Below are 27,197 nucleotides of genomic sequence, written 5' to 3'. Positions count from 1 at the left end.
GCATTTTCTCTTTAAAGCAAATCACAGCTTCCTGTGCTTAGGAACACAAGATAACACTTTAGCAGTGTGTTTGGAGGCCATTTTAAACTGAGAAATCCTAACAGAGAGCACAAAAGTGCAAAAAATGTGGCTCTAAATAAACCATGAAAAAGAGACTTATTTACAGTATTAGAGCTGAAGCAAAAAGGCAGAGTGATGCCCTCTTTGACTTCAGCTGGGAACAAGCATGTTGGATGACAAATTTTTCACCACTATCTGCAGGTGTGTATCCACCAATGATTGCAAAGGCACCATGAGTATTGCTTTGGAGTTACCAATAAATTGTAGCAAGTAGGGAAAAATCACAAATACAGATTCCACAAATAATGAGTATTTATTGTACATTTTGTTTTTCTCTTACATAAAGGTCTAGCCCATGCAGAGTGGTGAGGCAGTTTTCCAGGAGGTTATTCAGGAACTCAGATTCCTTCCATCTTGTTACACTGTCATCCTCTAGGGTAATGTATTGCTCTGCGTGGTTAAAGTTGAATTGCAAGAGCATCTAAGTCCCGCCGCTTAGAGAGGAGAAAGGAGAGAGAGTTCAAGGCAAGCAATATCTTTTAAAGCACATTGAAATTGAAATTGCACAAATCATTTAGAAAAAATTTAGTCATTTTTATCACATCTCTGCAAGAAAGGCTAGAAAATGTATCTGGCTAGGTGGCATGCACTCAGGGAAAAAAAGGGGAGACTAGATTTGGGCTGAATAACTGGCAGTTTACCACCAAGAGCAGTGAAGAAACTCTCATCCTGAAACGCCAGCAATGCTGTATCATGGAAAGCCTGGGGAAAGCTGGCTTCTGTTCTAGCTCTGCCACTACCTTCTCTAATATGTGCATTTAATGCTCTATATTTATCTCTAAGTAATGCTTTAGCTACAATAGACAAATTTTGATATGTCCTATGTTCATTTAGTGCAAAAGTTTTTTTAAAAAATTTTTGTAGATACATGGTTTCGCCATGTTGCCTAGGCTAGTCTCAAATTCCTGGGTTCAAGCAATCTGCCTGCCTCCGCCTTCCAAAGTGCTGGAATTACAGACATGAGCCACCGTGCCAGGCCAACATTTTATATTCTTTTTTTTTAAATGGAGTTTCACTCTTGTCCCCCAGGCTGGAGTGCAGTGGCACGATCTCAGCTCACTGCAACCTCCACCTCCCAGGTTCAAGCGATTCTCCTTCCTCAGCCTCCCAAGTAGCTGGGACTACAGGTGCCCATCACCACACCCAGCTAATGTTTGTATTTTTGGTAGAGATGGGGTTTCACCATGCTGGCCAGGCTGGTCTCAAACTCCTGACCTCAGGTGATCTGCCCGTCTCAGCCTCCCAAAGTGGTGGCATTACAGGCGTGAGCCACCACGCCTGGCCATTTTTTTTTTTTTTTTTTTTTAGATGTAGTCTCTCTCTGTCACCCAGGCTGGAGAGCAATGGCATGATCTTGGCTTATTGCAACCTCTGCTTCCTGGGTTCAAGTGATTCTCCTGCCTCAGTCTCCTGAGTAGCTGGGATTACAGGCATGCACTACCATGACCTGCTGATTTTGTATTTTTAGTAGAGACAGGGTTTCACCATGTTAGTCAGGCTGGTCCAGAACTTCCGACCTCAGGTGATTCGCCTGTCTCAGCCTCCCCAAGTGCTGGAATTACAGGCGAATTTTTATATTTTAAGTAGAGACAGGGTTTCACCTTGTTGGCCAGGCTGGTCTCGAACTCTTGACCTCAAGAGATCTGCCTGCCTTGGCTTCCCAAAGGCTGCGATTACAGGTGTGAGCCACCACACCTGGTCCGACATTTTATATTCTGTTTTCTTTTCTTTCTTTCTTTCTTTTTTTTTTTTTTTGAGACCAAGTCTCCCTCTGTTGCCCAGGCTGGAGTGCAGTGGCACGATCTTGGCTCACTGCAACCTCTGCCTCCCCAGTTCAAGCAATTCTCCTGGCTCAGCCTCCTGAGTAGCTGGGATTACAGGCATGCGCCACCATGCCTGGCTAATATTTGTATTTTTAGTAGAGATGGGGTTTCACCATGTTGGTCAGGCTGGTCTCAAACATCTAACCTCATGATCTGCCCGCCTTGGCCTCCCAAAGTGCTGAGAGTACAGGCATGAGCCAGTGCATCCGGCCTACATTCTATTTTCTTTTGTCCTTTTTTTTAACGCACTAAATGGATTTCATGACCTCATTGGCTGGGTATCTGCATTTTGAAAACACTATAGTATTTCAAAGAAAAGTGGCATCTCGTAGCAAACAATGAAATCCTACCTAAAGAAGAGAATCTTAAAACTTCTAGGCAGAAGAATAATTTTTCAGTGCAAAATATTTTCTGATTTCCCTTATGACTTCCTCTCTGATCCATGGGTTATCTAGAAGTATGTTTGATTTCTAAATATTTGGAAAACTTCCAAATCTCCTTTCATTGATTCCTAACTTAAATCCTTTATGGTCAAACAACATACTTTGTATTATTTAAATTATTTTAAATATGTTGCAATTCATTTTATGGTCCAGAATGTGGTCTATATTGGTGAATGTCCTGTGAATACTTGAAAATGTGTAGTCTGCTGTTATAGGATACAGTATTCCAGAAAGGTCAATTAGGTCAAATTTGTTGATAGTATTGTTCAGGTCTTTTATATTCTTACTGATTTTCTGTCTTCTTTTTCTATTTATTACTGAAAGAGAAATGTTGAAGTCTCCAGATATAATAGTGAATTTATCGATTTCTCCTTTTGATTCTATCGGCTTTTGCTTCATGTATTTTGTTGTACTGTTAGGTACCCTCACATTTAGGATTGTCTTTTTTGTGGGTTGATCCTTCTGTCATTATATAATGTCCCTCTTTATCCTTTTCCTTTGTTTTGGAGTTCACGTTGTTGGACGTAGCCACTTGTGGTAAGCAGAATAATGCTCCCACTCTCCACCCCACTCCCCACCTCTCCCACCCCTGCCCTGTGTTGACATCTTAATCCGCAGAACCTGTGGATATATTGGGATAAATTGCATTATATTTCAATGGGAAATTAAGGTTGCAGATAAAATTAAGTCTGCTAACCAACTGACCTTGAAATGGAAAAATTATCCTGGATTATTTGAATGGGCCCAGTGTATTTATAAGTGTCTTTTTAAGTTGAGGCAAGAAAGAAAGTCAGAGGAGGAGATGTGATGATAAAAGCAGAGGTTGGAATGAGATGATTGTTGGCTTCGACGATGGAAGAAAACCAAAGGCCAAGGAATGTGGACAGCTCTAGAAGCTGGAAAGGGCAAGGAAATTGATTCTTCCCTAGAGCCTCCATTGTTCATTTCCACTCAGGTTGGCCTGACTCCCTGCTGCTTCTAGCTTGACCTTTTCTGGAACTCTTGTTTTGGCTTTGAACCTTGCCCTGTTGAATAGCAAGACTGGAACTTACCCAGAGTTTTCTTTCAGTCAGCAGAATGTGGAAAACTAAGATACATCTTTCAGGTGATAGTATACCCACCATGCTTAGAAGCAATTCACAGGCCCTGCACATAATCAAAGAGAAGGGAATACAAGAGGTGAGAATACCAGGAAGTAGGGACCATGTTAAGTAAATATATACTTACATATAGTCTGCCACCATATGTAACTTGTAGAGTTAAGAGAATAAAGTAATGACTTACTCTTATTTGAAGAATTTGAATTTAACTTTGATTTATTTTGAACAAATTTTGTGTTCTTGAGATCATAGGTGTTTAGGGTGCAAGGACTATGAAGTTGTTGTTTTAATATAGTATGCAATGGTTTGCTTCAAATGGAGGACCAAAATATTCAGAATAAAGTGATCTCACCTTGTTAAGAAGGGAATGACCGAGAGGATTTAACTTCAAGCTCCCAAATAAGTGGTTGCAACACACACACACACACACACACACACACACATATAATGAAAAAACATATATGTTTTTTCATATATATATATATACACACACACACACATATATATAGCTGCCCCTCCATATCCATGGGCTCTGCATCCACGGATTCAACAATGGATGGGAGGAAAGTGGGGAGGAAGGGAAAAAGAAAGAGAACCAGGGTGCAAATCAAATAGAACAATGATAGGGCCAGGTGGCTGCCAGTTTGTGACTCTTGCTTTATGTCAACTTCTTAGTTTCTGTCTTTTCCCAGCAATTCAAGATGTGTTTAAGAACTTAATTCAAGATGTACTTGGAAGTAGATCAAATGCAGGTAGAATTTCCATTGCCTTGTCAATTCTTTAAATCTAACCATACAGTTTTTATTGAGCACCTAACATACACAGTCTATCATTACATCACACACACAAATGAAATACATTAATAATTAGTTACATGAAACAGAGAGATACAAATTCCATAATGGTCAAAATGACTCTGAGATACATACTTACATTTTAGCTATTTTAAAAAATATCATCAAATATAAAGAGAATCACTTTTTACTGGAACACTCAACATCTATAATTCACTTCTAAATGCAGAAGGTTAATGGGAAAGTTCCAGAACATTAGTCACCATTTTGTTAAAAAGTAGCACTTCTAGTGGCACACCCCTGTAGTCCGAGCTACTCCGGAGGCTGAGGCAGGAGGATCATTTGAGACTGGAATGTCGAGGCTGCAGTGAGCCATAATTGCACCACTGCACTCCAGCCTGGATGACACAAGACCCTGTCTCAAAAATAAAAGTAAAGTAGCACTTATAAGCCAAGTGCAGCGGTGCATGCTTGTAGTCCCAGCTACTCCTAGCTATCCTGGAGGCTAAGATGTAAGGATCCCTTGAGGCCAGGAGTTGGAGACTGCAGTGCCTATTATTGCATCTGTGAATAGCGACTGCACTCCAGCCTGGGCAAGCCAGACCCTGTCTTAGAAAAAAAAAAAAAAGTAGATCTTCTAAAAGAATGGAAAGGAAATCATTCTGCAAACCTTTCCTTGGAGCCAGTTTTGACCTGTGAGGCTTCTGTTCCTATAAAGTTTATCTATGACACCCACTACGCCGCATCCAAGTTTATACCAATTCAAAAAGGGGAAAGAAGTCTGCAGTCTTGTTAGCTGATTAGGTGAGAAGACATGATTCAACCTGGCTCAGTTGGCAATTGCTCATGGCTGCATTTAATAGAAATGTTAAACAATAAGCATTGCATCCCCCTCCCCACATGGGACTCACATCACCTTAGTCACTCTATCTCCCCCTTATTCTCAGCCTCTCTCGACATCGATTTCTCTCCCCAGTCTCTAGTTTTTGCACACTTAAGGTACTCCTATTTCTATTTCCATTATTTTTCCTGCTCTTAATCAGGACTGAGACTCTTTAAAATTTTTAACGTCTCTGCTATCCCAGAGATTCTCCATACCCCTTACACTCTCATCCCAAGCACCCCACCCTTACCCTTGCCCCCGCCCCATTCGGGAACCTGGACTTCTCCCCATTCTCTATCATGGTAGCCCCCGGTCTAAGACGCCCTTAGCTTTCCCTTCCCCACGCCTCCCCCCATCCCTCCCTAAGCTGGCAGGCAGTCTCAGCCATTCCAGAAATTGACAAAGAAGTTGCAGAGGGAGTGCCACTTCTCAGCGCAGTAGGTCTCCGTGAGCTCCGCGTTCCCATCTAGCCCGTCGGGGTCGGGCCCGGTCCCCATGGGTCGCTCCTCGTTGGGGACCAAGGCCGCCTTCCTCTTGCCCCCGTTGGTCTTCCTCTCAGAGGGGTTTTCCTTCGGCGGTGCGCTTTGGGGTGGCGTGGTCCCAGCGGCTGGGCCGGGCGCACGCTCCCGGGGCCGTCCCCGGCTGCGGGCCCTGGGCTTGGACTCCCCCGCGAATCCCGCGGCGGAGGGGCGTGCGGGCGGGGACGTGCGGGGCACTAGTCGGAGCTCGGCACCGTGGCCCTTCTTGCCCGCGCACAAGCGGGCCTGGAGCGGCGTGGGGTCGTGACAGGGCCTCCGCTTCTTGCGCAGCCCGCCCAGCACCTGCTTCCAGAAGTGCGCGCGGCGAGCGGCGTAGGCTACGCAGCGCTGCGGCTCCCCGCGGTAGGCGCACTGGTGGCGTGCTCCGTCCGGGCTCTGGCAGCGCAACGCCAGCTCGCTGCCCGCTGCGGCCCCCGGGGCGGGAAGCAGGAGCTGCCAGCTGCACGCGTGCTGTTCGGGGCTGAGGAAGCGACCCGAGGAGCCGCCTGTGGGCCCAGGGACCGGCTCCACCACGTTGCTAGCAGCCCCCTTTTCCCTCCGAGCAGCCGCGAGGAGGCAACCACTCAGCAGCAGCAGCAGCAGCAGCGACGGCGACAGCGACGCTCGCAGCCTCGGAGGACTCATGCTCCGCGGTTTCCGCGCTCCGCTCTTCTCGGACCGCGTCTGTCGGGGCTGGACCAGGCAGAGAGCATTCCCTGGACCTGCGGACAGAGGCAGAGACAACACCAACTGAGCTAGGCGCAGCGCTTTGCCCAGACACATGCACCTGCGAACTACCCTTCGCAGACTTTCTGGAAGCTGCAGCCTGCGAGGAGACCCTCTGAGGAGCTTTCCTGGGGAAACTGCTTACTGTCTAAATAATCACTTTCAAACCATGTATGCATTGAGATTTTCTTCCCCTTGCAAATACGATAGCAAAACGATGCGTGATAATTGACCCCTCTACCCCTTCCTTCGTTTTCTCCCTTCTCCAACGTCCAGTAAACTATCTAGAAAATCATTTCAGATGATTCCTTGGAAACATGCACTTTACTACACTTTGAACTTACCGAGTTCTGGGAGAGGCGCCAAAGCCTTATTAGGGTAGATGGAACGACTGCACAGGGGAGTAGTCTGTTTTAGCCGGCTCCTGTGAATGAACGTGGTATCAATGGAACAGAAGAGGCCTACCCTTCTTCGCCCCTCCCAGATTTCTCTCGCTCTGGGAGACTTATCACCGCCGCGCTTCTCTCTCTCTCTCTTTCTCTCTCACTCTATCTCTCTCTTTCTAGATGGATGATGGAAGCTGTCCTGTAGCATGAAATATAAATCTTGTATTTTGCTTCCAATGTTTAAAGTAATCAGGCAAAATTAACCAAGTTTTTATCCAAAAAATAAAAATTAAAAGATGTAAGTTTTAAAAGTTAAGTAAAATGAAACAAAACAAACTTCAGTATTCTAAACTAGACATTTTTTACACAATTATTTACATTCTATTTCTCATATTCTGAGTTCTATATTTTCATCTATTATTTCCAGTAGCTTTTCTTATCCTGACTCTCAATCTTAATAATTGTTACTACTAATAAAAATATAATATCTTAGTTTATTAACATACAATAGTGCCCAGCAGTTCACCCAGGAGTAGACATTTGGGCTTTTGATTATTTTTAGGTATTATAAATCAATTATAAATGTCCTCCAAAAATTAGAAGTTTAAAAAAATTATTGGTGTTATAGTAGTCGAAAGGTAAGATTACCAATTGAAATGGTATAATAGCTAAGAATGCGAGACTAGCCTGGCCTGGTGAAACCCCGTCTCTACTAAAAATACAAAAATTAGCCGGGCGTGGTGGCAGACTACTGTAATTCCAGCTACTCGGGAGGCTGAGGCAGGAGAATCACTTGAACCCGGGAGGCAGAGGTTGCAGTGAGCCTAGATCGCGCCATTGCACTCCAGCCTGGGCGACAGAGCGAGACTGCGTCTCAAAAAAAAAAAAAAAAAAAAAAAAAAAAAAAAAAAAAAGAGAGAGAGAGAATGAATGTGTTCTTGGATCTTGAAAATGTCACATTTAGGCCGGGCGCGGTGGCTCAAGCCTGTAATCCCAGCACTTTGGAAGGCCGAGGTGGGTGGATCATGAGGTCAGGAGATCGAGACCATCCTGGCTAACACGGTGAAACCCCGTCTCTACTAAAAATACAAAAAAACTAGCCGGGTGTGGTGGCGGGCGCCTGTAGTCCCAGCTACTCGGAGGCTGAGGCAGGAGAATGGCGTGAACCCGGGAGGTGGAGCTTGCAGTGAGCCGAGATCGGGCCACTGCACTCCAGCCTGGGCCACACAGCGAGACTCCGTCTCAAAAAAAAAAAAAAAGAAAGAAAGAAAATGTCACATTTAAGCAAAGCTGCTTTTTTTGGAGGCGGGGGGGATTGTGTGTGCGCTTAAGTTTCTTTGTTTTGTTTTGTTTGTTTGTTTTGAGATGGGCGCTCACTCTGTCGCCCAGGCTGGAGTGCAATGGTGCTATCTCACCACTCACTGCACTATCTCTCACTCACTGCAACCTCCGCCTTCCCGGTTCAAGCGATTCTCCTGCCTCAGCCTCCCGAGTAGCTGGAATTACAGGCGCCTGCCACAACACCCAGCTAATTTTTGTATTTTTAGTGGAAATGGGGTTTCACCATGTTGGCCAGTCTGGTCTGGAACTCCTGACCTCAAATGATTCACCTGCCTCAGCCTCTGAAAGTGCTGACCAAGCAAAGCTGTTTTTTTTTTTTCTTTACTCTTTTCAAAAATTTTATTTAGAAGCCTACTTGTAGAAGTTAGCATAATTTTACAGCTTATTAGAAAAATTCAATTATTTTTTCTCTGCAAACGTTATAATAGGTTAGGAATAATAGATCAGAAATGTACTATATTACAAAACAGTGGCCTATAACTATTTGTACATTTACTGTGCACCTTAAGGAAAAGAATTTGACAGTGTGCTGTACTTACACTGCAGGTAACATATTTTTATTCTATTACACAAAACCAACCAGTGGTAGTGCTTGAATTTATAAATGGCCATTAAACAGAATATTTAAACTCAGATGTATATTTAGCATGCTAAAAAGTGAAAAAAAATCAACTGAAGTTCTGTGGCTCATCAGTTCAAATGTTTCATGGCATTTTTTTCTTTAAATGAAAAATTTTGATATTGTAAAACAAATAATTTTAAAAGATAAAATTTTCTAAATTTTTAGAAATAATATTCACATTCATTTTGTCATGGGTTTCATGTGGCTTTTCTAAATATATTAATCATATTAATAAGACATTGATCCTATACAATTTTAAGAGTCCGTCTTCAATTAAAAACTGTAACAAAAATAAACAGTATGTAAAGAGTAACAAAAAGTAAATTAAATATACTGAACTCACACAACAGGTAGAATAAAATGAAACCAAATTACATAATGGCAGGTTATACATTTTAAAGAATCTCTGTCCACTTAGTCAAATAAGACAGAAATTGAAATGTAAACTTACTGATTTCTGTGGGATTTTCCCCACTGGTTCAAATTGGAAAATTTGATATAAATCTAATATTTTATTTTTGTACATTTAATATGATTCAGTATAATCTGCACAGTCTCATGTATAGCTTATCAATAATGCCATCATCACAAAAAACCTCACTGCTTACTAGAAATGCTAAACACTGGAAAAAATGGAATTTTATACATTTGTTTTCCTAAATTTCGACAGATATTCTTCAAAAAGTTAAAACTGCCTTCCACAAAATTTTGTGTGTATATGGCACGAGTTGACAGCCAAAGAGTGTGAATTCCATCAAAAAGGCACTGTTAACAATACTCAGAATAATCTGACGAGTCTACATCAATGTCTGAGTAAAGAATAGGTAAGTAGACAAACCCTTATAAAAGATAGCATTATTGTTTAAATATACTATAGCTATATAAAAGCAAATAAAGTGACACACAGAAATGACCCTTAGCAAAGCTGTTTTTAAACTTCAGAATATTCCATCATCTTTTAAAAATGTTCTCATTAATACATGTGATTTTTTTAATTGCAAGAGTTTATACCTCTGACTAATTTTTTTAGACAAGTCAACATTTTCCGTAACTAATTCCCCAAGATATCAGGAATTCTTATCATATTTCCTAATATACTCTTGCATATAACATTTTCTATTACTGAACTCCTATTAGTATTATATTTGAACAATCATAGTTTCATTACTATAAAAACCAAAATACTTTAGAATTAGAAGAATGTGTTTAAATATATAGTAGTATATATTAAACATATAGTAATGTATATTGACTTCCGAAAGGAAGTTTTTTTCACTCTGGTAACATCAGAGAAACTAAATAACTTGTCCAGGGTCACACATCATTTAGTGATAAAACCACCAACATCTTTCAGTGATCAGTGATCTTTATGTTTTGTCTTTGTATTTCACTATTAGTTATGTTTTAATTATACCAGTTCAGGCTGGGCATGGTGGCTCACGCCTGTAATCCCATCACTTTGGGAAGCCAAGGCGGGTGGATCACTTGAGGTCAGGAGTTCGAGACCAGCCTGGCCAACATGGCAAAACCCCGTCTCTATTAAAAATACAAAAATTAGCTGGGCGTGGTGGTGCATGCCTGTAAGCCCAGCTACTCGAGAGGCTGAGGCAGGAGAATCACTTGAATCCTGGAGGCAGAAGTTGCAGTGAGCCAAGATCATACCACTGCACTCCAGCCTAGGCAACAGAGCAAGACTCTTTCTCAAAAAAAATTAAATAAATAAAAATTTAAAAATAAAAATTAATTACACCAATTCAACTTATAATGAAAACCAATTTGTACCTATGAAGATTAGAAACATTAACATATTTCAAAAATAAGAGTAGTTAATTAATACATTTCACACATGGAAGCCCTTTCTTTCCCAGAAAACTGTCTTTGTATGTGTGAAGCATGGATGAGTAGTCACAGGCTTTTGTCTGTTGCCTTGGCATTACTTTTTTTTTTAACTACTGAACCGAATTGGTACCATTTTTTTAATGAAAGAATGACATCTTGTGGCATAATGCTCTAATTACAATAAAAAATATTATCTGAACAGCTGTAATTAAGAGATACTCCAGAGACCATGCTTCGCTGTCACAAACATTGTTCCCAGAGTAAAAAGTAAGGGCACATAGACATATTATGCAGTAGCAGAAAAGGGGAGTTATTTTTTAAAAAAATTGTGACATAATATGCATAACATAAAATTTGTCATTTTAACTATTTTTAGGCGTACTCTTCGGTGACATTAAAAAGATTCACACTGTTATGCAACCTTTATAGCTATCCATCTCCAGAACTTTTTTTTGTCCTCCAAAACTGAAACTCTGTACCCATTCCTCCCTTCCCCCAGCCCCTGGCAACCATCATTCTACTTTCTGTCTCTATGAATTTGCCTACTCTAGGTATCTTATGGTAGGTGTAATCCTACAGTATTTGTCCTTTGTGATTGGCTTACTTCACTTAACACAATATCTTCAAGGTTTATCTGTGTTATAGCATGTGTCTGAATTTATTTCACTTTTAAGTCTGAATAATATTCCATTGTATGTATATACCACATTTTGTTTACCCACTTAGGTTGTTTCCATACCTTGGCTATTGTAAATAATGCTGCAATTAACATGAAAGTGCAGATATCTGGCCGGGCGCGGTGGCTCAAGCCTGTAATCCCAGCACTTTGGGAGGCCGAGGCGGGCGGATCACAAGGTCAGGAGATCGAGACCACAGTGAAACCCCGTCTCTACTAAAAATACAAAAAATTAGCCGGGCGCGGTGGCGGGCGCCTGTAGTCCCAGCTACTCAGGAGGCTGAGGCAGGAGAATGGCGGGAACCCGGGAGGCGGAGCTTGCAGTGAGCCGAGATCGCGCCACTGCACTCCAGCCTGGGCAACAGCGTGAGACTCCGTCTCAAAAAAAAAAAAAAAAAAAAAAAAAAAAAAAAAAAGAAAGTGCAGATATCTTTATGAGGTGGTCATTTCATTTTCTTTGGATATATGCCCACAAGGGGAATTGCTGGGTCATATAGTAGTTAATTTTCAATTTCTTTAGAAATCTCTACACTGTTTTCCATAATGGCTGTACCAATCTACATTCTCACCAAGAGTGTACAATCTTTTCCCCACGTCCTTGCCAACATTTATCTTTTGACCTTTTGGTAATGGCCATCCTAACAGGTGTGGGGTAGTATCTCATAGTGGTTTTGATTTATAATTCCCTGATGATAAATGATGTTGTGCACCTTTTCATATACCTGTTGGTGATTTTCATGTTTTCTTTGGAAAAATGTGTATTCAGGTCTTTTTGCCCATTTTTAAATCAGGTTATTTGTTTTTCTACCATTGAGTTGTATGAGTGCTTGATAAATTTGGGACAGTAACCCCTTATTTGATACACGGTTCACAAATATTTTTTCCCAATCTGCCATTTATTTGTTGATTGTTTCCTTGGCTGTCCAGAAGCTTTTTAGTTTCATGTAGTACCATTTATTTATTGTCGCTTTTGTGGCTTGAGTTTTTGGTGTGATGTCCAAAACTCATTGCCAAGGCCCATGTCCAGGAGATTTTCCCCTATCTTCTCTTCTGGGAGTTTGATAGTTCCTGGTCTTACAATTAGGTTTTTTATCCATTTTGAGTTGATGTTTTGGTATAGTGTAAGATAATGGTCAAATTTCATTCTTTTGCATATGGAAATCTAGTTTTCCCAGCACTATTGAGACTACCTTTTCCCATTGTGTCTGTTGTCAAAAATTAGTTGACCATATATGTTTGAATTTATTTCTTGGTTCTCTATTCTGTTCCATTGTTCTATGTGTCTGTTTTTATGCCAGTACCATTACTGTTTTGATTACTAAAGCTTTATAATATAATTTTTCTTTTTTTGAGACAGGGTCTCGCTCTATTGCCCAGGCTGGAAGGCAGTGGCATGATCATGGCTCACTGCACCCTCAAACTCTGGGCTTAAGCAATCCTCCCACATCAGCCTCCCAAATAGCTGGGACTACAGACATGTGCCACCACACCTGGATAATTTTTTCTACTTTTCGTAGAGACACAGTGTCACTATGTTGCCCAGGCTTGTCTCAAACTCCTGGGCTAAAGCAATCCTCCTGCCTCAGCCTCCAAAAGTGCTGGGATTATAGGCTTTAATATAATTTAAAATCAGGAAGTGTAATGCCTCCAACTTTGTTTTTCTTTCTTGGAATTGTCTTGGTAATTCATGGTCTTTTATGTTTCCATACAAATTTTAGGATTGCTTTTTCCATTTCTGTGAAGAATCGCATTGGAATTTTTGTAGGGATTGTGTTGAATCTGTATATTGCTTTAAGTAGTATGGATATTTTAACAATATTAATGCTTCCAATCCATGAGCATGGGGTAGCTTTCCATTTATTTGTGTCTTCTTCAATTTCTTTCATCAATGTTTTACAGTTTTCAGTGTAATTTTTACACCTTGGTTAAATTTATTCCTAAGTATTTTATTTTATGTTACTTTTTCATCCTATCATAAATGGGACTGTTTTCTTGCATTCTTTTTCTGTTAGGTCATTATGTGTATAAAAATGCTACTGATTTTTGTATGTTCATTTTGTATTCTGAAACTACCCAATTCATTTAGTGGTTCTAATAGGTTTTTGTGAAATCTTTAAAGTTTTTAAAAATAAGATAATGTCATCTGTGATAGAGATAATTTTACTTCTTTTATAATTTGGATGCTTTTTATTTTTCTTGTCTGTATGCTCTTGGTAGTACTTCTAGTACTGTGTTACACAGAAGTGGTGAGACTGGGCTTCCTTGCCTTTGTCTTTTACCACATCTTAGAGGAAAAGCTTTCAGTATTTCCCCATTGATTATATGAAGAACTAACATATGTTCGCTGTGGGTTTTTCATAAATGGCTTTTATTACGTTGAGGAACTTTCCTTCTATACCTAAATTACTGTAAGTTTTTATCAAGAAAAAATGTTGGACTTTATTGAATGCTTTTCCCAAATCAATTGAGATGATCATGTGGTTTTTATCTTTCATTTTGTTAAATCTATCACATTGATTGATAAGCATGTTACACCAGACTTGCATGGCTAGGATAATTCTCATTTGGTCATGATGTATAATCTTTTTTACGTATTGTTAAATTCAGCTTGCTAATATCTTATTGAGAATTTTTGTATTAATATTCTTCAGAGAGACTGTCCTATAGTTTTCTTTTCTTGTGATGTCTTTCACTTAGGTATCAAAGTGAAGATGGCCTCATAAAGTTTATTTGGAAATATTCCCTCTAGCTTTATTTTTTGGAAGAGTTGTATTAAGAAGCATTGGTATTAATTCTTCTTTGAATGTTTGGTAGAATTAAGTGTGAAGCCATCTGGTCCTGGGCTTGGCTTTTCTTTGTTGGGCAGTTTTTAATTTTTTTGGTTCTTGTTTTTTTTGTTGGTGGTGGTGTTGTTGTTGTTGTTGTTGTTGTTTTTTTTTTTTTTTTTTTTTTGAGAGTTTCGCTGTTGTTGCCCAGGCTGGAGTGCAATGGTGCAATCTCGGTTCACCGCAACCTCCGCCTCCCGGGTTCAAGTGATTCTCCCGCCTCAGCCTCCCACGTAGCTGGGATTACAGGCATGCCCCACCATGCCCGGATAATTTTGTATTTTTAGTAGAGACGGGGTTTCTCCATGATGGTCAGACTGGTCTTGAACTCCCGACTTCAGGTAATCTGCCCGCCTTGGCCTCCCAAAGTGCTAGAATTACAGGCGTGAGCCACCGCACGTGGCGTTTCTTGTTTTTTTTGAGATGGAGTCTTGCTCTGTCGTCCAGGCCGGAGTGCACTGGCTCACTGCATTGGCTAACTTGACTCACAGCAACCCCAGCTTCCCAGGTTCAAGCAATTCTTGTGCCTCAGCCTCCTCCGTAGCTGGGATTACAGGCACCCACCACCAGGCCCAGCTAATTTTTGTATTTTTAGTAGAGATGGGGTTTCATCATGTTGGCCAGGCTGGTCTTGAACTCCTCACCTCAGGTGATCTACCCGCCTTGGCCTCCCAAAGTGTTGGGATTACAAGCGTGAGCCACTGCTCCTGGTTTTTTATTACTACTTCAATCTCTTTATTTGTTATTAGTCAGCTCATGCTTTCTATTTCTTCCTGACTCAATCTTGGTAGCTTGTATTTTTCTAGGAATTTATCCATTTTTTCTAGGTTATCCAATTTATTGGCATATACTTATTCACAATAGTCCCTTATAATCTTGTTTTTTTATTTCTGAGACATTGGTTGTAATTTCTTCACTCTGATTTTTTGAGTCTTCTCTTTTTCTCTTAGATGATTTATCAATTTTATTTATTTGTTCAAAAAACCAACTCAGTTTTATTCTTTCTATGGTTTTTCTGTTCTCTGTTTGTTTTATTTCTGTTCTGATTTCATTGTTTCCTCCCTTCTGTTAATTTTGGGTTTAGTTTATGCTTCTTTTTCTAGTTCCTTGAGGCATAATGTTAAACTCTATGGGATCTTATTTTTTAATGTAGGCATTTGTTGCTATAAACTTCTCTCTTAGAACTGCTTTTGCTGCAGATGTGTTGTTTCCATTGTTATTTGCCTCAAGATTTTTGTAAATTTACCTTTTGATTTCTTCTTTGATCCATTGATTGCTCAAGAGCATGTTGCTTAATTTCCACATATTTGTGAATTTTTAAAGATTCCTTCTGTTATTGATTTCTAGTTTCATACCTTTATGGTCTGAAAAAATACTAGATATGACTTTATAAGCTTGTTAAGACTAGTTTTGTGGCTTAATATATGCTCTATCCTGGAGAATGTTCCATGTACACTAGAGAAAAAATGTGTATTCTGCTGCTGTTGGGTGGAAAGTTCTGTGTGTATCTGTGAGGTTCATTTGGCCAAAAGTGCAATTCAAGTCCAGTATTTCCTTATTAATTTTCTGTTCAGTTGCTCTATCAATCGTTGAAAGTGGGATATCAAAGTCTCCTACTATTATTGTATTGCTGTCTATTTGACCCATGTTCATTAATATTTGCTTTATGTATTTAAGTATTCCAATGTTAGGTTCATATATATTTTCCTCTTGATGGATTGACCTCTTTATCATTAAATAATGACCATCTTTGTCTCTTGTGACAGGATTTGACTCAAAGTCTATTTTATCAGACGTAAGTATAGCAACCTCTGCTTTTTTTTTTGAGACAGGGTCTCATTCTGTTTTCCAGGCTGGAGTGCAGTGGCACAAACATTGCTTACCACAGCCTTGACCTCCTGGGTTCAAGTAATCCCCCTGCCTCAGCCTCCTGAGTAGCTGGAACTACAGGTGCATGCCACCACGCTTGGTTAAATTTTAAAATTTTTTGTAGCGATGAGGTCTCCCTACAATGCCCAGGCTGGGCTCCAACTCCTGGGCTCGAGTGAGCCTCCCACCTTGGCCTTCCAAAATACTGGGATTGCAGGTGTGAACCACCATGACTGGCCTCCCTGCTCTTTTTTTGGTTACCATTTGCATAGAATACCTTCTTTCATCTCTTTACTTTCAGCCTGTGTGTATCATTAAGGCTTAATTTGGTCTCCTCCAGATAGCATATAGTTGGATCTTATTTTAAAAATCTATTTAGCAACTCTATGTCTGTTGACTGGGGAATTTAGTCCAACTACATTCAAGATTATTATTAAACGAAGGACTTACTATTTTTACTTTGCTATTTTATATCCGGTTGTTTTGTAGCACCTTTGTTTATTTCTGGTTGTTTTGTAGCACCTTTGTTTATTTCTTTTTTAATTAAAAAAATTTGTAATCCTCTGTACTAAGAGATTCTACGATTTGTCTTCTTTCTCTTTATTGTTTGCATAACTGTTATGGTTATCATGAGGCTTACGTAAAACATCTTATAGTTATAGTCAACTGTTTTTAGCTGATAACATCTGTTGCATGCAAAAACTCTAGACTTTTCTCCTCTACATACTGTGGGTTTTTTTCTTCTTTCTTTTTTTTTTTTTTTAAGAGACAAGGTCTTGCTACATTGTCTAGACTGACCTTGAACTTCTAGGCTCAAGTGATCCTTCCACCACAGCCTCCTGAGTTGCTGAGTTTACAGGCACATGCCATGCCCAGCTACACAATTTGTGTTTTTGATGTCACAATTTACACCTTTTTATATTGTATATTATTTAACAACTTATTGTAGCTTTTGTTATTTTTTTTATCCTTTTGACTTTTGACCTTATACTAGAGATACGTATAATTCACATACCACCAGTACAGCATTGGAGTATTTTGGGTTTATCTACATATTTATCTCTACTAGTGACTTTTATACTTTCATATGTATTCATGATAATTATCATCATCCTTTTGTTTATACTAGAACTCCATGGTTGGGCATGGTGGCTCATACCTATAATCTTAACACTTTGGGAGGCCAAGACAGGAGGATCACTGGAGTCCAGAAGTTTGAGACCAGCCTAAGCAAGATGTCAAGACTCCATCTCTACAATAAAGAAAGAAATAAATATTAGCTGGGCACAGTGGTACATGCCTATAGTTCCATCTACTTGGGAGGAATTCAAGGTGGCAGTGAGTCATGATTGTGCCACTGAATTCCAGCAACAAAGCAAGACCCTGTCAATGAAAGAAAGAAAGAAAGAAAGAAAGAAAGAAAGAAAGAAAGAGAGAGAGAGAAAGAAAGAAGAGAAAAGAAAAGAAGGAAGGAAGGAAGGAAGAAAGCAAGAAAGCCCAGCACTTTGGGAGGCCGAGGCAGGTGGATCACCTGAGGTCAGGAGTTCGAGACCAGCCCGGGCAACATGGTGAAACCCCGTCTCTACTAAAAATGCAAAAATTAGCCAAGTGTGGTGGCAGTTGCCTGTAATCCCAGCTGCTCGGGAGGCTGAGGCAGGAGAATTGCTTGAACCCAGGAGGCGGAGGTTGCAGTGAGCCAAGATTGCACCATTGCACTCCAGCCTGGGGGACAAGAGCAAGACATCAAAGAAAAAGCAAAAAAAAAGGAAAGAAAGAAAGAGAAAGAGAGAGAGAGAAAGAGAGAAAGAGAGAGAGAGAGAAAGAAAGAAAGAAAGAAAGGAAGGAAGGGAGAGGAAAGAAAGAAAGAAAAGAAATAAACATCTATTAGGCATTTATTGTAGGCAGGCCTAGTAGTGATGAGTTTCTTCAGCTTTTGCTTGTTTGGGAAAAACTTTATTTCTTCTTCATTTCTGAAGGTCAGTTTTGTTGGGTGTGGTATTCTTGGCTGACAGTTTTTTTGTTTTTGTTTTCCTTTCAGCACTTTGAGTATATAATCTTATTCTTTCCTGGCCTATAAGGTTTCTCCTGAGAAATCCACTGGTAGTCTAATGGAGATTCCCATATATGTGACTTGATACTTTTCTCTTGCTGCTTTTAAAATTCTTTTTTTCTTTAAATTTTGACAGTGTGATTATCATGGGCCTTGGTGAGGATGTCTTTGGGCTGTATTTATTGGGGGATCTTTCAGTTCTATGAATCTGCCTCTCTATATCTGTCCCAAGACTTGAAAGGCTTTTTTAAGCAATAATTTCACTTAATAAGCTTTCTTTTTCATTATCTCTTCTCCTTAACTCCCATAATGTGAATATTTGTTCACTTAATGGTATATATTCAGTTATTATTATAAATAATAATAACTAAAATAGTTAATCATAATAGTTAATATTTATTTAATACTTAGTCTTTTCTTTTCTTTGAAACAGGGTCTCCCTCTGTCACCCAGGCTAGAGTACAGTAGCATGATCATGGCTTACGGCTGCCTCAAGTTCCTGGGCTCAAGGGATCCTCCCACCTCAGCCTCCTGAGTAGCTGAGATTATAGGCACATGCCACCAACAGCTGGCTAATTAAAAATTTTTTTTGTTTGTTTTTTTGTAGAGATGAGGTCTCCCTATGTTGCCCGGGTTGGTCTCGAACTCCTGGGCTCAAGCGATCCTCCCACATCAGCCTCTCAATGTGTTGGGATGACAGGCATGAGCTATCACGCCTGGCTAATACTTAGTATTTTCTAAGTGTATCATGTAGAAACTCATTTCTTTCTTATGACGATTCTATAAGTACAGGTTCATGATCTATTATTTACAATTCTGAAATTGAAAATGGTCTGAAAACCACTTTTAAAAACTCACCTATAGTCCCAGCTACTCATGAGGCTGATATAGGAGGACTGCTTGAGTCCAGGGGTTCAAGACCAGCCTGGGCAACATAGCAAGATGCCATCTCAAAAATATATATTTGGCAGCAAATCCTGGCCTGAACTGGCATATGTCTATCTATAGTCTTTTACTTATTCCTTAGTATGGTTAGTCATACATTTTGCTGCAGCTCTATAAATACATTTGATTATAGAGTACTGCCCTAGAAGCTGTTGGGGTGTTGCATAATACAAGGTATATTCATTGGATTACTTTTCAAAACCTAAATAATTCTTAACTCAGAAAACTATCTGGCAGGGGTGATGAACTAGTATAGATAAGGGTGGTGAACTGGTACTATCATTATCCCCATTTCACAGCTGAATAAATTGAGACTAGAAGTTGCCACTTACTCAAGGTTTCATTGTTAACAAAAACAATAAGCAATGTAGTTAATAATATTTTTGAGGGCTTCTTGTGGCAGTCACTTGGTTAAACGTTTTATGTGCATTAATGTAATCATCACCACAACCCTATGAGTACTATTATTATCGTCATTTCCCAGATGAAGTTTAGAGAGGTTTTAAAATTCCCCCTCAAGACACTGTGATTAACTGTGGTGAGAAAGGATTTACAAACAAGCCAGTCCAATATCAATGTATTTGATTATTACACCATCCTTTACAAATCTACACCACCAGTCCTTTCCTCTCTTCTAATGCCATTTAGACTACATACTCAATTATCTAAAATTAAAAAGATTTTAAAAATATAACTCAGATATTTTACTTACTTGCTTAAACTCTATGCTTTCTACTTCATATAAAGTCCAAATTTCTTACGATGACCCCTTTCTACTTCTCCTATCTCATTTCCCAACAGAGCAGACTTCTCTTACGCCTTTGCACTACATATACCCTCTTCCTGGAAGGCTCCCAGGCTGTCACACATTTAGCTACCTCTTGTCATTTAGGGCTCAGCTTAAGCTAATCCTGTTTTTCCCTGATTTACCCAGTAAGAGGAGGTCTTTAATCATATCATTAATCCCATCATTCTCTTTACGTAGCACATAAATATATTTTCAGTGTTGATCTGTTTATTTTCTTTTTCCTTTCATTTGAATGTAAATTTAACCAGAGTAGGCACCTTGTCTGCTCTGGTTTCTTCAGAAGTTCCAATCTCTCATATGGTAGGTGCTTAATTTTGGCTAAATGAATGTTGTACACAATCAGTAAAAAGCATCTGCTTGTTATTGAATGGTAGGAGATAAACTGATGAGGCAGGTAGGTGACTAAAGTGAAAATGTAAAGATATCTCGAACATCAACTTGATGAGATTTCAATAGTATAAACACCGCCAAGCATAGTTTCTGATACAGAGAGATGACAAACATTTGTTGAATGACTGGACAATAAATATTATCACTAACTTGGATCTTGAGGCAAATTACTTAACCTTTCTGAGCTTAGTTTCTTTGTCTACGAAGATTAAAAGTAACTTTTCAGGGTTTCCCTACAAATTATATGGATAATGCATGTCATGTGCCCAGCACAGAGCAGGTACTTGTTAGTTTCTTTCTCTTTACATACATATATGCTACTTTATGGTTTACAAAGTTCTTGTAAGCTCTTCTAGATTCATGACCTCATTTTATTCCCACAATCTTCTGCAGTACCTCTTATTAGCCTCATTTTACAGATGAAAAACAGACTCAAGGATTGAGACGTAGCCTCTTCAGGTAATGAGAAGCCAATGGACCTGCTTTATAAGCATAGGAGCCACATGATAAAAAGCAGTGAGGTTTTTTTGAAGATTAATCTGTTGGTGGCCTATAAAATGGGCTGACTTGAAAATTTGAGAAATATTATTTTACTACTAGCATAAAAATCAAGTTTAAGGGCCGGGCGCAGTGGCTCACACCTGTAATCCCAGCACTTTGGGAGGCCGAGGCGGGCGGATCACTTGAAGCCAGGAGCAGGAGACCAGCCTGGCCAACATGGCGAAACTCCGTCTCTACTAAAAAATGCAAAAAAATTGGCCAGGCGTGGGGCCCTTGTGCCTCCTAGCTACTCCGGAGGTTGAGGCACATTTAGAATCGCTTGAACCCGGGAGGCGGAGGTTGGCAATGAGCCGAGATCGCGCCACTGCACTCCAGCCTGGGCGACAGAGCGAAACTCAGTAACAACAACAACAACAACAACAACAACAAATCATGTGTAAGATGACAACGGCCTGGCAGAAGTGTTTAAAAGCCTAATGAACTTAAAACTATTGAAAAGCCAGATAAGTCCCCCAAAAGAACAAAAATTTAAGAATAGTAGTTTTCAAATCTGGCTGGCTGAGAAAATGATGGTACAAACAACACAAACAATTGAGAAATCCAACTTGGCAAAATCGTTGGTCGGAAGACCTCTCCAATACCTAGGCAGAACTTCTGGCAAACAATGACAAACATCTGAGCCATTTCTTCAGTGTCATAGCGACTTCTTGCTTTCACTCCTCCCACTGGCTTCACCACCTGGACAAGCTCATCTTAAGGTCCTTCTGATCTTGCTTCCTAGCAGCCTGATGGGAAGCAGAATCTGGGTGGTATGGAATTAGAAACCAAGGTTTTGAAGTTCCAGGACTTGGACTAAATCGACTTTTTCCTTCTCTGTTAAATAAGGGGACTCTTATTTCACCTCCTTCCCTAGTCTTAAGACTAGACATCCTCTCCATATCAGCACAAAGCGCTTTTATTTAGGCGTCTGCCACCAAACCCAAGGCGCTCGCGCCGAGCGGAGCCCCTGTCGGTGAGCTTACGTCACTTCCGGCGCGCTGACGCTCAGTTCTGCGTGCCGACGCCCGCGTCAGCAAAGAGCGGAGCTGGGGGTACCCGGTTTGAAGTCGTGCGGGTCGGAGGACTGCCGCCTCCGCTACTGTCTTGGACCCCTGCTCTCCGGCCGCCGCGGGGACGAGCTCGGGTAGGCGGCAGGGCAGATGCCCGAGGGCCTGCGCTGGAACGCTCCACGCCGCACCGGCCGCTCCCCTGTGCTCCGCGGCCTGGGCCTGCGCCTCTCAGCTTTCTGGAAACTAGCGCCTCAGCTGCGCGGCGCGTAGGTCGCGGGGAGCTCCGAACCGCCGGCACCCGGCCATGGCGGTCTCCAGGTGGGTCTTGCTCCAGACGAGCGAACTGAAAGGCGACTCAGGCAAGGCATGGGCTCCTCTCAGAGCCCCTACTCCTAGAGAAGAGCGGTTCTCATTGTCACTGGGCTCTGGCGCTTTCTTCAGTAGACTTCGGAGTTCGCCCCGTGGTCGGCGGGGGTTTGGGCTCGGGTTACTCCTGGGTGAATCGGTTCAGTAATGCCTTTTTCGTGTTAAATAGACCCCTTAGCACGTTAGAGCTGTTTTTTCTCTTTCCTCACCATGTTTCTGTTCTCTGGTTTCTCTTCCCTCTTTCGGTTCTAGGAGAGTAAGTCTCTTATCTTTCTCAGTATTCTAAGGCTGGTCCCTAACCTCTATTTCATGGGAAAACTTGGTAGTTAGTGTCGATGGAGGGGAAACCTGAATTACTATTATCTAAGAGACCGTCTAATTACGTTAACAGTTTTAATTTACGTTTTTAGGGGTATGTTCTTTCCTGAGATGTTTTTTAAAATTAAGTATAATTTCTCCTTTTGTTTGGCAGTAAACATTCCAACGTCAGCGTTGTAACCTTAAGCCAATTATCGTATTAGCATCATTTTCCGTAGCTAAGGCGTGGAAGATAAATCACAAATCTTATATTCTTTTGAAATATTGCCTGTCAACAGGAAAGCCCAGGAAAACTATAGAAAAACTAACAAGACATTTATACATTGTATAGCGATAGGAGAAACATTCTTCTTTCCTCCAGTGTGATAGAATGGTTGGAAAGCTTTTGTAGGCGGATTTTGGTGGCCCTGTATACATGTGATTAAGGGATAGTTCCTCTGTGATAGTAATCTGGTGGATTCACCAAGTTCTTTAGAGTTGATATGGTAACTTTTAATGAGAATTGGATTCTTTTACCGTATAGACTGAAGGAATAAATGATGAAAACAAATAGTTTTCCTTCTTTTTTATAATTAACTGAACACATTCTTGGAGCATATTAAGTGCGCAAGTTTTATCTGTTTTGCAAGAGAAAGGATAACCCATTCCTTACAAACTCCCTAGATGACTGATGAAATAGTGTGTGGGAGAAGCCCATGGGAGTTGGGTGAAGGGGGTTGCTAGGTGCCGTAGTATGGGGCATCTGATTTTTATTTTATGGATTAATCTATTCAATGTGAGTAAATGCTTTTTTTAAATAAAACTGCCTTGAGAGAATGCAAGTGACATTTTACATTTTTGCAAATATAGAAAGGTGTATCTTCTAATTTGTTACCTCCTGTATAAATACATGAATATATACATTGTAAATGCATTGCTATATAAACTTAATATAACATTTATCAGGTAATACAGTCTTTAAGGAAATGAGGACTTCCTTTCTTAGAGTAACATGTGTATTATCACAGGATTGGGTGTAGCTTTATAAAGACAAAATGAAAATGTTTAAAAAGAACCTAAACTTCGGGCAACATTAATCTCTCTCTTTTTTTTTTTTTTTTTGGTTTTTATTTTTTTGAGACGCAGTCTGGCTCTGTCACCCAGGCTGGAGTGTAGTGGCGCGATCTTGGCTCACTGCAAGCTCCGCTTCCCAAGTTCAGGCCATTCTCCTGCCTCAGCCTCTCCAGTAGCTGGGACAACAGGCGCCCACCACCACGCCTGGCTAATTTTTTGTGTTTTTAGTAGAGACGGGGTTTCACCGTGTTAGCCAGGATGGTCTCGATCTCCTGACCTTGTGATCTGCCCGCCTCGGCCTCCCAAAGTGCTGGGATTACAGACGTGAGCCACCGGGCCGGCCTACACTAATCTCTTTTCGGAATTTTAGGACACTTAATATTTCTGAATGACTGAGTGGGTTTTGAAGGTACTGTCTTTTGTTCTGGATGTTGTGTTTCGAAGACTAGCACTCTTTTTCTGTAGATTTTTTTCTTGTTCACTTTTTAAAAAGCCTGTCATGTTTTTATGAAAGAGCTATTTCTGTGCTTAAACATTTTGAGACACCTTGTGTGTTTTGGGGGTAGTGTCAGTTCTTGACTTTTTCATCTGTGGACTTCTTTGAATGGCAAATTTTAGTTTCAAGCTGATCTTCTCTACGCACGAAGCATAGTTCTGTGCTAACCAAACTTCCTTTCTCTCCTGTTGGTGCAGACTCATTTTAATACTATTTTATGTAAAATAGGTGGAAAATAGCCCAGGAGGTAAAAATCATATGCCAAAATCAAGTCTAAAATATTTTTTGCACTGTTTATTACATATGCGTAACTGAAGAGGCACTGTAATATTTTTAAGACATTTCCACCAGAATTTCCAACAGATGGGAAATAGTAAATTAGTACCATTATTCCCTCAATTGTCTGGTCAAGAAATTTGAGAATATTCTTTGACTTCCCTTTTCCTCCCACTTCCCGTGTCCAGCCAGTTACCAAATCCAATCCTGTATATTCTGCCTTTCTAATCTTTCTCCAGCCAATCATTTTTCTTTCTATACTGGTTACCACAATCCTAAAACATGCCACCATCTCTAGTCCAAGACACCTTTAGAGAGACGCTTCCCTTTTGTCGCTGTAAAGCTACATCCAATCTTTTGAAAATATACACTCTAGAAAATATACATTTCTAGCCCTAGGAAAGGAAGTACTCATCCCTTTAAATATTGTATCACCTGATAAATCTCATATTAAGTTTATGTATCATTGTATTTGGTATTCGGACTAGACTGTTTAGTCCAAGACAGGAGCCTCTCTCCTTTTCCTGCCTTCCATGGCATCTCATTCAATCTGTTCTTCACTTCAATTGCATTATTTACTGATTTGCAAATTTGAACATGAACTTGGTCATCTTTCTAATTAATACCCTTTAGTCGTTTCCTATTGCGCTAGGATAAAGTCCGCATTCCCAAACAAACGTATTTTAGCAGATCCTTTGTGATCTGGTTCCTGCCTCGTCTTTTTAGATTCATCCTGTGTCAAGTTCTCTGTACTTCCCCTTCACCTTCTCTCTTCTATCCTCCACCCTCCCCAGAATTCATTTTCTTACCCCCTACTCTTTATGTTTGGAACACTTCTTAGCCCCATCTCAAGTATGGCTAGGTGTGACCTTAGTTTTGTTTTGTTTTTTTTTTGAGACGGAGTTTTGCTCTTCTTGCCCAGGCTGGTGTGCAATGGTGCGTTCTTGGCTCACCATAACCTCCACCTCCCGGGTTCAAACGATTCTCCTGCCTCAGCCTCCTGAGTGGCTGGGATTACGGGCACGCACCACCATGCCAGGCTAATTTTGTATTTTTAGTAGAGACGGGTTTCTCCATGGTGGTCAGGCTGACCTCGAACTCCTGACCTCAGACGATCCACCTGCCTCAGTTTTTTGATCTAAGCATATATATCACCTTGTTCAGGACTTTTTCTCTGGTTTTACTTCATCTGAGCTATTTGCACCAATACATATTCCTGTCAGTCATAATATTTATATTTTGTAATTGGTTAATTGTTATCTTACTTGCTGGATACATAAACTCTGTGAGAGAAGGAAATGTGTCTTTGATTTTTTCCATCCTCAGAATGCCTGGCTCTTAGTGGGTGTTCAGTACATGTAAAAAAAATGAATGAGTGATTTTGCTTCCTGCTTTAATACCTTTTGAGTTGCCATATGAGTTGCCTCATAAAGCAAAATAATGGTATTCAAAGATATAACAATTATTATTTAAATTATTCACAAGAAACACTGAAAGCCTGTAACATATACTAATTTGTTTTTTGCTGAGATTGACTTTGTGGAAGCAAGTCAAGTAGCTAGTGAATGACTAGCTGACTTTCCAGCATCCGCATCTTAAGGACAACATTGTTCTCTACTCCTACATTTGTAGGAGTATGATTTTACTGTAATTTGTGCATAGTAGACTATTTCCAGTGTTTTTCAGTGAGTGCTTTTGAGTTTAACTACTTTTTTTCTTTTCTTTTTTTCTTTTTTTGCAGTAAGGAAGACTTTATAGCTTTTAATATTGGCCATTTTCTAATTTTAACAATCATCAGAATATTTTTTTTCTTTTTAAAGCTACCTCCTACAGGAAGGAAATTAGAATAATTTTTTGAAGTTTATAATACAGTAAATTCTGTAATAGCATGGTCATTTATAATGCAAAATGGATATGATGTATTTTGTGTGGTCATATATTTTAAACCCTGCTTAATAGGCTTGGTTTTACTGTACTTTCAGTTGTAAGAATGTGGCAGATTATGAAATGCATGACTGTTGATCTGTAGCTGAGTTACATCTTGCAAAAATAATTTTGTTACTCTCTGAAATTGTAAATACAGTCATAGCATTTGAAGTTCTCTGTGAAATGCAGTGAAATATCAATGGAAAATGATATGACTCTTTTAGACCCTTAGTACAAGACTCAAAATACAGATGTAGGAGTAGAGGAGAATGTTGTCCTTAAGATGCAGATGCTGGAAAGTCAGCTAGTCATTCACTAGCTACTTGACTTGTTTCCACAAAGTCAACCTCAGCAAAAAACAAATTAGCATATATTACAGACTTTCAGTGTTTCTTGTGAATAATTTAAATAATAAGTGTTATATCTTTGAATACCATTATTTTGCTTTATGATGCTTTTTCTCATTATCATCTGTTACTTAGTTGGGATTTTGCCACCAACAGTAAAAGCTACCTTTGCGATCGCACCACTGCACTCCAGCCTGGGTGACAGAGCAAGAATCCGTCCCCCGCCCCCCAAAGCAACCTTAGATGGATTTCTTAGGCATTTTGTTGTTTGTTGTTTGTTTTTGGAGGCAGGGTCTCACTCTGGCCTCCAGGCTAGAAAGCTGGAGGGCAGTGGCACAATCACAGGCTCAAGTGACCCTCCCATCTCAGCCTCCCAAGTTGCTAGGACCACAGATGCACAGCACCATGCCTGGCTAATTTTTTTTGTGTATTTTCTAGAAGTGGGATTTCATCATGTTGCCTAGGCTGGTTGCAAACTCCTGGGCTCCAGTGATCCACGCGGCTTTGCCCCTAAAGTGCTGGGATTACAGGCATGAGCCACCGTGCCTGGTTTAGGTTTATGGAATCTATAGCTGTGTTGGGAACCATGACTTAATACAATTTTTAAAACAGCTTGTTTTTGCTACCTTTGCCTGTTTATGCCACAGTTAATGGAACTGATTATTGTACATTAGCTAGTTAATAGGAACATAGTTTTTCCTCAATCA

The 27,197-nt window shown here is 40.2% G+C and overlaps 2 protein-coding genes across 8 annotated transcripts in view; one reads left to right on the top strand and one right to left on the bottom strand.

Moving 5' to 3' along the window:
- Window positions 1–360: 360 nt before the first annotated feature.
- Window positions 361–21,604, bottom strand: LOC105480355 (fibroblast growth factor binding protein 3). 3 transcript variants are annotated; one of them, XM_071069504.1, is made up of 5 exons: window positions 21,301–21,604; window positions 6,752–6,831; window positions 4,544–6,403; window positions 3,439–3,532; window positions 361–554 (listed from the first exon to the last, which is right to left on the bottom strand). In XM_071069504.1, exon 3 carries the CDS (start codon window positions 6,324–6,326, stop codon window positions 5,544–5,546), a length of 783 nt encoding a protein of 260 aa, XP_070925605.1. In that variant the 5' UTR covers window positions 6,327–6,403; window positions 6,752–6,831; window positions 21,301–21,604; the 3' UTR covers window positions 361–554; window positions 3,439–3,532; window positions 4,544–5,543. The 3 variants fall into 3 exon arrangements, with proteins under 3 accessions (XP_070925605.1, XP_070925606.1, XP_011737362.1); XM_071069505.1 differs by having other exon boundaries at window positions 3,439–4,695; window positions 4,951–6,403; XM_011739060.2 differs by having other exon boundaries at window positions 3,439–6,403.
- A 100-nt stretch (window positions 21,605–21,704) lies between these two features.
- Window positions 21,705–27,197, top strand: part of LOC105480330 (B-TFIID TATA-box binding protein associated factor 1) — a 113,057-nt gene continuing 107,564 nt past the window's right edge. For 3 of the 5 annotated variants that reach the window (XM_071069494.1, XM_011739004.2, XM_011739045.3), the window contains exon 1: window positions 21,705–22,026. Coding sequence is in view for 3 of the 5 variants with exons in the window: in XM_011739004.2 (XP_011737306.1) it covers window positions 22,013–22,026 (14 nt within the window). In the remaining 2 variants the exon portion in view is untranslated. The remainder of the gene's footprint in view (window positions 22,027–27,197) is intronic. The other 2 variants (XM_011739011.3, XM_011739021.3) reach the window with 1 other exon arrangement.

Source organism: Macaca nemestrina, chromosome 9 (assembly GCF_043159975.1).
Source record: "Macaca nemestrina isolate mMacNem1 chromosome 9, mMacNem.hap1, whole genome shotgun sequence".
Taxonomy (NCBI): domain Eukaryota; kingdom Metazoa; phylum Chordata; class Mammalia; order Primates; family Cercopithecidae; genus Macaca; species Macaca nemestrina.
Note: the sequence above shows the minus strand (reverse complement) of the source record. Positions and strands in the feature narration are given on the sequence as shown.

Coding starts and splice junctions, on each gene's coding strand:
- LOC105480355 (XM_011739060.2), bottom strand. CDS start 6,326: ATGAGTCCTCCGAGGCTGCGAGCGTCGCTGTCGCCGTCGCTGCTGCTG.